At 37.4% G+C, this 10,572-nt stretch overlaps 1 protein-coding gene across 1 annotated transcript; it reads left to right on the top strand.

The window, feature by feature from the left end:
* The first annotated feature begins 1,191 nt into the window (after window positions 1-1,191).
* On the top strand, window positions 1,192-10,572 carry LOC138041078 (neuronal acetylcholine receptor subunit alpha-10-like). Its single transcript, XM_068886848.1, has 6 exons — window positions 1,192-1,236; window positions 4,096-4,231; window positions 5,260-5,396; window positions 5,777-5,821; window positions 6,139-6,248; window positions 8,286-10,572. Exons 2-6 carry the CDS (start codon window positions 4,123-4,125, stop codon window positions 9,403-9,405), a joined length of 1,521 nt encoding a protein of 506 aa, XP_068742949.1. The 5' UTR covers window positions 1,192-1,236; window positions 4,096-4,122; the 3' UTR covers window positions 9,406-10,572.

Here is a 10,572-nt window from a genome sequence, read left to right as displayed (position 1 = left end):
TGCGAAACAAATTCCAAAGCAAAACAATTGTTCATATGCATAAACGTTCTTTTTTTCTGTCTTTTTTCTCTGTTATGAGGTTATTTATATAAATCGCAGCTTTCAGTTGACTGGCCCCGCCCCTTCCATACTTTTTTTAATTATCTTTCTCTGAAGGCAATCCCTTAAGAATGCGATTCAAGGCATGCAATGAAGGATGGGATATTCAAACCGATAGATGCACAATTGCCGTGTGACCACTCTGTTTTTGAACATTTATAAATACAGGAGCGACAAGGACTTGAAGAAACTTGAAGTATCATCGCTTTTTACTTGAACCTTGTTTACGGCGAAAGAAAGAAAGCTTCTGTCCGCGCGGTATCGGTTTACGAATAGAGAAAACTTATTTTGCGATACAAGCCATGCGCTTCTATCCTTCAGCTAACTGTAAACTATAATTTGAACATTTCCCGAGAAGAGAAATACCAGGTTATGTCTTTTGTGGCTGGAATCTAGGCAAGATACTGTAAAGTTAAATTAAAGTTGCATTGGCGTCCTTCTATAAATTAGCAAGAAACATACAAAATCGAATAAGGATTTATTGTTTAGTTGTATCGTCTTAAGACAAAGAAGAACAATTTTTGAGTTATATTAAGGAAAGTGTCCTTTTTTTTGTCATTGCTCATCAGATCTTTGGTCATCTGTTGCGTAGAAAAATATATATTTTAAGCAGAATAGTCATTTGAATCTTGGACTCTATCATAGCAAACACGGAAATTTTGTTCCCTATAGTTTATCGGCATTTATTACAAATTGGTTCTTGTTTGATACTGCTCCTAGGGAATTTAAACCTAGGCTATTTATGAGAATCATTTGTGTGTTAAAGGTTGGTTTACGTGTATTTTGCTTGTGTTTTTGTGTAATTCCATCGTGGGTTGTTGGCCACCTGTCTATGTGGAAGTTGATTGAACTAGCTTTTCTGTGCGTGTGGGGACTACCCACGGCTTGAATCCAACAGCCGCTGTAATATTTTGTTTAATTTTAATCAGTATAGGTAGCATCGCTTTGACGCAGTGTGGGACAGAAATAACCCTGTTGGTTTGGTTATCCTTTTGTGAAACTTCAATATTATTACAGTTCCAAGAGTTGTTTTGGTGGGCGAGCAAAATATTCAAATCTACAAAACGAAATTCAGGATTGATTCAAACCACAGTCTTCAAAGTCTTTTGGATATCACACGCATGGGAGCTTTGCGAGGTGAGTTTTAAACAAACACATATCATTACTTCTCCCTTAGATGTATTTTAAAATAAACTAAAAATTCCCAGTGTTGCGTGGCATTTAGGAATCCACTTCGATAGAAACTTCGCAGACGTTTCATAACAAAAAGGTACTTAAATTTTCTTCACTTCATATTCATTAAAAAACGTTTATATAATAGATTTCACTAAAGGTATTTAGGTGAGAAATTATTACTAGTACTGAACTTATAAATCGGTCATAAGTTTGTACCAAAACTTTTAAGTCTCTTGAGGAAACATCTTTGCAAATACCCATATTTGATTTCTCTCTTAATTATGTACTTAAACACGACTTCCTCGATTATGCTTTTCGTCCGAGTTGAGAAACCATTTTTTTTTTGTAGTCTACAATATCAAGTTTTTTCATAGCGACGTTTACTTGAAAGTCATATCAAATAATCCAAAAATTCAATTTTAACTTGCATTGCAAGACTCTAGGGACAATAAGATGGTTTTAGCTGCGTTGACGGTCTAATCTATAAAATCTACACGGAATTATCATTGGCCTATTTTGTGAATTTTGAAATTATTGCGATTAGATGGCAATTGTTTAACACAGTCGAAGAAATTGTGGCTTAGAAATGTTTTCCTTTTGCAAATTAGATTGATTAAATTATGTCAGACTTGTTTGGCCTTTTCATAGAATTTTGCAACTTAATTATTGTTTTCAAATGTACCTGCGTGTTGTAGTACGTCTAGATTTTTAATGTGTTGGCAAATCTACAGACAATTGCTTCAAAGATTGGTGATTCTACATCGGTACGATCTATTTTCGGTAGACATCATTTCGTAAAACGAGAAAAGGGAATGTGAGTCAAGTCAAAAATTCTCGCCCTGCGATCGTTTCTCTCTTTTAACCAAGACAACACCAGTGGAGAATGTATGCTCTTAAACTGAAATGGAATAGTTATCGCACTTATCAGTTTTTTTAAGGTGTGACATAAATGTGTTTTCAATAACGAAAACCTACCTTTACGAAGAAAAGCTTTCATTCTATGTTGTAAATTATATTTAGTTCAGTCTCAGATAAGTAATTACCTTTCCAAAATTAAAGTCAATTTCATTTCATTATATTCAACTCGATTGTTACAAATTAATACTGCCTTAAAAAGCTAGAGCTCGAGAGCTTTAAAACTACGTAGGTCTTCACTAAAATGCCAGCTACTGTAAACGTAATGATATATATTTTATTTTTTCCTTGTTTATCCTTGTTTTGTCTTTAAGTCGTCATGACAGTTCCATTTACACAAAATAAGTCAAGGCAAAATTCTTTTTTTTCTTTTTTTTTTAATTAAATTCATTATTCCATACACCTACATACATTATAAAAACAATATTATACAAAATGAAAAAAAAATCAATTAAAAAAATACACTAAACAGTTACATTATTGCGGCAACAACTACTTACACAAGTGGAAGAGAAGAAGCATTATTACATATTATAGAAATTACAATTAGATTTTTTCAATACGGTATTTAAAAGGCAAGATTTCTCAATTTCGCGTAAAGAAAGAAGCAACCAACAAATAACATGGAGGAATTATATAATTAAATAACAGGGTCGGCAAACACAACTTGTGCTCTGCATGGATTTTGTCAAGTTGCCTGCAGAATTGAAAGCAAGCGCAACAATTATTCTTAATCTTATCAAGGAAACACAAAATGCCTTTAAAATGGGGCTTTCATATTTACAGACCATTTTTATTGATTGCCAAAACTAGTTCGCCAATAGTATAAATATCATCTTATGTAGAAACACTTCGCAGCGTGTTGTGTATGGGTGAGTCACGCGGTAGCTATCAACTGCAACTGATGAATTTGGAAGAAACTTCGGGAAGAATGTTAGATTCGGTATTACCCTTCTATTTCTGCGAAGAGCCCAATGTGGGAAAAAAAAAACGTTAGGACCGACAAAAATAAAACAGCAAACCTCATGTCTATGTCTTTGTCTAGAGTCAAGGTTAAGCCGTGTAATTTTTTTCTACGTGAACATGGCCGTTCTTCTTGACTGTGGTTAGGCCTGGTTAACCATCGTAAAATGTGAAATCAAACAGAGTAGCGTATTAATTACAGATATTGCACCTTCAACTTAATTACTATGCAGAGATTTTGTATTCAAAACAACTTTTTTTTTTCTTGCAAAGACCCTGGCCAAAATGCACTGATTTGAGTTTAACCTTTCCACGCGTTCTGTAAACTGCGCCACCCTTTGGTTTTGATGTAACCATCTATGAAGCAAAACAAGAATTTCATTCTCTAATTAACTATGTATAAGAATGTTGTAAGATCTGAAAAAAATATTGTATGTAGCTCTCAAAACACGAAGTACGCTTGTTTTTTATACGTCTTGGTTTATTAACACCTCTCGACATTAATTGCTCTTGAGAGAAAAAAATTGTTAACATAATTATACTGTGCGCAACTGCTACAGCTCAGCTTACTTACTATACTCTCAATTTACCACTCAACCAAGCGTAGTAAACAAACAAAAGCGACAAAAAGGGAACTTTTAATTTTTCTGCGGGCTAAAGTTTATTTTGAGAGGTAAGGAGAACAACCGGATAGCCAAAAAGCAGATGGTGCAATGACCATATTTACGCATGCGTGCACAGCTAGCCGTCAGAATCGCCTCTTGAATGTTGAATGTGAAATGTCTGCGTTCTTTATTACGCATGCATATCGTACGAATTTTGAACAAGTAATCAAAGAAACAATCATTTTCTTTCAGGTAAATATGAAGTCTCGCATGCTCCTGTTGACAAATGAAACAGTCGGAAAACTGAGTCTATTTCAATTGCTTTTATTTCTTTCAGGAAAACGTTTTTTAAATGTAATAACCGATGAAGAATGAGACGGGTTGGAGGATGTGCTCAAGACCACACATTTATCTCAGAGTCTTCTGTCTTGTCGCTATTTACCTAACATGCACTCAATGTGAAGTTTTGGGAGGTAACGCCGGGCTATCTCATTTCGCAATCTTATTCTTAAATAATGATCAAGCAGACTTCGCGAAAAGACTGACTCTTCAATAAAAGGGATACAGTGATGTTTTAATTTCCTCCTTTCACATTTTATACTGCAATGATCTTGGTCTGTTACGAGCTTAAGATAAAGATTTCAAGCGATTGGCAGATAGCAAATCCAGAATAAAATGAAGATGGTCAGGTCACTGTACGTGGCATTGTTGGCAAGATGGAAATTACAACGTTGTAAGTGATACCGCCTGTTTTAGAAAGGGTAAACTTCGATTGAAGAACACAAAATTAAATAGGTGGACTTTATTTGGCGACGGTAACGTAACATGGGAATGATTCGTTCAATTAAGCTTTCGCTGGAGGTCGCTATGATCGTGTTCATGAACATCGATATGTACCTGTCGGATGTCTTAAAATTCTTATGCAGGGTACATCGGAATTCGCCGTTCTTCCTTCCCCTTCCTTTCTTAAAGACATGCTACTAAAGGGACCACTTGTTTAGATAAGGACATCGTACTTTTACAAATGGCTTTCTCGGAATCGACACGTTGAAGCCGAACGTTTTCAAGAAAAGGCCTTTTGGTTAGGTATGTTACATAATTGCAGCTCCACATCAAAACGGCGTTTTCGTGATACCTGTTTCACGGATCTGAGCCAGCAGACTGAAGCTGAAGCTGAACAGCCTTTTACGCCTTGAGTAAATCCTTTATCTAAGCCAGTCATTTGCATTGTTAGGGTCAATTTCTTAGGCTGTGACTCCTTACTTCTGATTTAAAATGCTTTTCCTAAATCATCATCAGAACTTTCATAGGAATGCTAATGTATTTGGAGAAAAATATCTTTATTCTGTCATCTTTTACTGCTTGATGGTACGCTGTAACATGTTTGTTTTTACTTCAATGTGGAAAAACCGTTGCGCAGGATAGGCTGCTGCTCCGATATAATTGATAACAAGAATTCATCGAAACTTAATGTTGCTTTATTATTTTTTTTTTGACGCAGACAAACGCGAAACAGAGGAATTTCGACTTCTGCGAGACCTGTTTAAGAACTATGACAAGGAAGTTAGGCCAGTTTACAACACCAGCGATGCTGTTAATGTTGAGTTCAGCTTGGCTTTAATACAGATTATCTCAGTGGTAAGTAAACAATTCTTGCACTAGGTAGTCTCTCGTGTGAGGAAGAGATGAGATGACTGTTCGAAGTAATAAACGGACCGACTAGGCAATTCTTTTTTGAATATTTAATCCATGAGATTATAGAGCAAACCTCCCCTGAAAATCAAGCAATAGTAAGAATGGCAAACAAGCTAAGGTACTGGTTTATTGGACTCGGTTTTTCTTTGTTCTCCAGGCTGGCAGGAGATTAAAGTGAATATTCCTAGCTCACAGTCAACTGTCTGAAAATTTGGGAAGGGGAGAGGCTGAAACAATAACTTCAGATATATAACATCGGGAAAAAGATGGTTCAAGAGTCAGTATGATCATCTAAGACCAATGTTTTCTTCTTGACTTTTCAGAATAGCAAGTCTCAACTGTTGACTCTTAACGTCTGGATTCGTCAGGTACTTTGATTAAGGGACGAAGAAGAACAGTTAGTTGGTTTTGCTTAGGCTTGGGGTTACTTCAGTTGCGTATATCGAATTAAGATGCAAATGTGAACTGCTGAACTACTGAGTAATCAATCTACATATAGACCATATCGTAATCGATGGAAATGAAAAAAACATTCAGTGTATTCTTACTTTCTATTCCTGTGCAGTCACTTACAATACAAAAAACCCTAAATACTACTTCTGCCGACGTTTACCAGCAGAAAAGGAATTTTTGAACATAATAGAGCTTCCGTAATCATTTCTCTTTTTACACAATATATATACAGAAATGGAAAAATCCAATGTTAGCGTGGAATACGACCAAGTATGGAGGTATCAAATCAGTGAATCTTGATCCCAGTAGAGTTTGGATTCCTGATGTGATTTTGTATAACAAGTAAGTGATTATAAACGTTATTACATACGGGGAAAAATTACTGAATGCTGATTGGCTAAGACTGGGGGCATTTTTCCTTAATCACGAGAGCACTTTTGGTAATCAAGAAGGTATGATTACTTGATCCTGATTGGTTAACAGTTGCTTATCCAGAGCAAGCGAAGTTACAAGAGAATCTTTTTCCAGATTAAACTACTTTTTTGTCCACATATAAAACACATTTTAAGCGCTATTTCTGTTGACAGCAAAAATTTATTGGGTTGAATTTTAATTGAACGGGAGAGTGTTGATTGTCACATCCCTAGGTGTTCTCCTAGCTACATACCCTGCATCGTGAACGAAATAGCACAGTATGCATCAGACCACGGAATGTTTAGGAAATGTGGCGTGGCCTGCCAGGATTTGGTTCAAGTAATCTGTAGCCTGGTTAGATCAGTTATTGAATATGCAGCACCCGTCTGGGCAGACCTTCCGGTTTATCTGAGCAAAACCCTACAATTGATACAAAAGAGGGCATTTAACATTATTTTCCCTGGGCTGCCATATGATGTAACCCTTAGCCGTTCAGGCTTGCTGCCCCTCAGTCAAAGGCAGGAAAAATCATGCCAAAAGTTAATGCAGAATTTCCGAGATAAAGGTTTTCTTTCAAACATAATACCCATTCCCCCTGAAACCCACCATGGGTATTCTCTTCGCTCTGGCTCTGTTGTAAATAGCAGTGTTAAAGTAGTTGCCAGGACTGAACGGATGAACAATTTTTGTACTTATAAATATCATGCAATAATGTAGTTGCTGGTGCCCTTGTAATTCAGCTGTAGCTGCAAGAGGGGTAAATAAACTGATCAATCAATCAATCAATCAATTTGTCGCGGCACTGAAGGGTCTTTCCTCAATAATTTTGCCCTTTATGTGATAAAAGTGTCATCGATATGTGCCTTCGTGCAAGTTAAGGTCGTTAATTAAGGATTAATTCCACTTATATTTTCCAAGATTGTCCAAATTGCCCTCGCGCCTTTTCACGAAATGTTGTAAAAACTTTGAAAATACGCGCGAAATTAATCCTTAATTGCAGTCGGACCCATGCGATTACATATACCAACGGGAAATTATGTCTATGAAGAACTTAGAAACTTATAACTTCAGATCCCTTGACCTTCAGTTCAGTTGGTTCTGGGGAGAGCCAAACTTTTGCTTGGTCGCCATCTTGGAAGGTCAACATTACAACTTGGGAATTCGAGTCGCAACTTACAACAAAAACAACAACAATTCTTTATTACCGTTGATGTTATTTACATAAAATGAGAATAGAGAAGTGAACAAAGAAGGGTACAACGGTACTGGCAACCTAAAATAACCAGTGGGTTAAAAATGCTAGGTTGTCAGTATACAAACTGACTTTGCTAAAATAGGTCGGAGTCACACTACACACATACGAGTTAAGTCATATACTATATTACCACTTTTAGTGAAATGTTCTAGAGAAAAAAAAATGTTGTCAACTGAGGACGCAGTACCCCCGTTCTCAAGCGTGTTATGTTTCACCGAAGTAGGGAGCTTACGCCAAGACGACGACGCCGCCAACAAGAACGTCGTCTAAAAATATTATTTCTCGTTATTGTAATAATTTCCTAAAAAACCCCGAGTCATTCGGAATGAAAAGTGTGTATCAATATTGCAGGGATAAAATTGGCATGAACGGTCAGGTTGTTTGGGAAGAAAATTAAAAATGTTTCGTCAGGTTCACACGTCGTCTACAAAACCTCAAATTTTGGTCAATTCACGTCGTTGTCACGACGAGGACGGCAAAGAAATGTGCGAAAATGCAAAACGAACGTGCAGAGCGATTGTTTTGGCTAATTAAACCCATTGTTTCGTGTCGTTCTCGCAGCCGTCGTCGTCTTTCTTGCGTAAGCTCCTTAATCAACACGCTTGACCTTAGATAAGGCAGGTAGAGGACAAATGGGATCCTTCTTGAATTTCTTGAAGCTTGAGTTGTTCTTGAAATTTTTAAAAATTATCGTCATCTTTATTTTACAGCGCTGATGACAGTTATGGTGGTGGATTAGAGAAATACAAGACATCAGTTATTTTGCATGCAGATGGATACAATGAATGGAACGCACCATGTTCTTTCACAAGTACTTGCAAAATTCAAGTCGGCAATTTTCCATTTGACAAACAAAACTGTTCACTTAAATTTGGTTCATGGACATTTCAGGGCGATCGATTAACAATGGTGTCCACTGATTCATCAGCAGACCTGCGTCTCTTCATGCAAAATGGAGAATGGAATCTTCTAGCGATGCCAGCAAAGTTAAACATAGTTTATTACCCTTGCTGTCCATATGCATACCACGACGTAACATTGAACTTGATCATCAAGCGCAAACCATTATACTACGTGTTCAATTTAATTCTGCCATGCGCACTGATCTCAACCCTGACATTGATTTTGTTTTTCCTGCCACCCGAGTCTGGGGAAAAAGTTGGTCTTGGGATAACTGTACTATTAGCGATGACCGTGTTTTTGTTGCTCGTTGCCGAAACACTTCCGGCGACCTCCGATGAAATTCCGCTCCTCGGCCAATATTTTATTGCAACTATGTTTGTTACCGCGATGTCCTTGGTCAGCACGTGCACAGTGTTGAATTTTTTCCACCGAAGTCCTGCTACTTCCCCGATGCCTCGATGGGTGCGGGTCATAATATTGGGTTACATGGCCAAGGTTTTTTGTTTTAAAATAGAAAGAGAAGATGAAATCAAGATGATGACACCGAAAAACAAGCGAAAGAGAATAGAGTTCGACTTAAACGGCGTCGTACCGTTCGAGGATGATATATATATGACTCTACCCGGGAGCCCCCGAAAATTTCGCGACGATATGTCACTTGTTTCACAGAGCGGCCGAAGTACTCCGAGTAGGCGGAGTGTGCGCAGCATGAGTCTGGTTGGAGGACAGAATTCGTTCGCCGATCGCTTACTTGATGATATTAACACCCTTGCAGATGACGTACGCGCCAGACAAGAAGATGAGAGACAGCGAGAAGAATGGCGAATGGCAGCTCTCGTCTTGGATCGAATGTTCTTCTGGTTGTTTCTGTTCCTAACACTTCTGACAACCTTTTTGATCTTCTACAGAGAATCAACTATATCATGAAATAAGATCAGTAAGACTCCTTTCCCTTGATTGAAAAAGATTCCATGGATATGGCAAGTACACGAGGTGTGGAGCATGATTACAAGTGGAAACTAATGCCCAAAAAGAGGTTCAAACGAGTAAAATATGAGAAAATTAGTATGCAGGTAAAGTTTTATTTCCCAGCTTTAACATTACTGGCATATACGATTTATATTCTCGAGATAAGCGAGGTCTATTCATGCTACGATGTTCAAGTTACGTATATCAAAGATCAAAGGAACAGAATGTCGCCAGTCCGAGTCGCATATAGACTGCACCGCCTCATTTGTGAGTAACACGCCCGGTTGTAAGTAGGTTATATAAATTATCACAATATCATTTAATACTCGTCGAAGCTGAGCGCGCAGCAAAAAGCAGTGGGATAGCAACCAGAAGTGAGACGTTTTCTTTTTTAAACTTGTCCAGACTCTAAGAAATTTAAATCGCCACGTATTTTTACTCTGTTGGAGACGATTAGTTAAAAAATTTTGGCCTGCGAAACGCTCCCTTCCGGTTTCCGTCCATAGGGCAAAAATTAAAAGCGTGTGCTTTTCAAGCTCCCTGTAATAAAGACAGCAAAGCCAATGGGATAAATTATGGCAAAGTGAATCTTAGCTTGGTTTATTAAGGCTTAAAAACTACATTCTACAAATAACGCAATTCCTTAAACTCAAAGAGCCGATACATTTGTCGTTTAATTCTGTTATTTTTAGCGTTCAAGTTAGAATTGGCCTCGTCGTTGTTTAAGCTATCTAGAGTTCTTAAATCGTGTTGTCTTGGTATCATCGATTACAATTTTGATCGACGAATGCTTTTTATTTCTATCCAGCCACGTTAGTTGATTGTCATGACGGGTGCATTTTCGTAGGGATACCTCCTTAACCTATATACCATAATCTCATCAATGTATGTATTGATTGTCTGTGTTCCTTATACATAATTAAGGAACAAGAAAGTTTACGGGTAACAGAATCATAAATAGTCGTCACTCAATCTTGAAGAGCTGGTTCAGAATCTGTGATAAAGGTATGCTTCACCTAATCACAATTTTCTACCAATCGAGAATTTTGGATTGCTGTTAGAGCAGTTTTCAAATGGCTGTCGAAAGTAATGATGCGATTGCAATTGCTACACTTAGTGAATGGT

This window comes from Montipora capricornis, chromosome 3 (genome assembly GCF_036669925.1).
Source record: "Montipora capricornis isolate CH-2021 chromosome 3, ASM3666992v2, whole genome shotgun sequence".
NCBI classification, from domain to species: domain Eukaryota; kingdom Metazoa; phylum Cnidaria; class Anthozoa; order Scleractinia; family Acroporidae; genus Montipora; species Montipora capricornis.
Note: the sequence above shows the minus strand (reverse complement) of the source record. Positions and strands in the feature narration are given on the sequence as shown.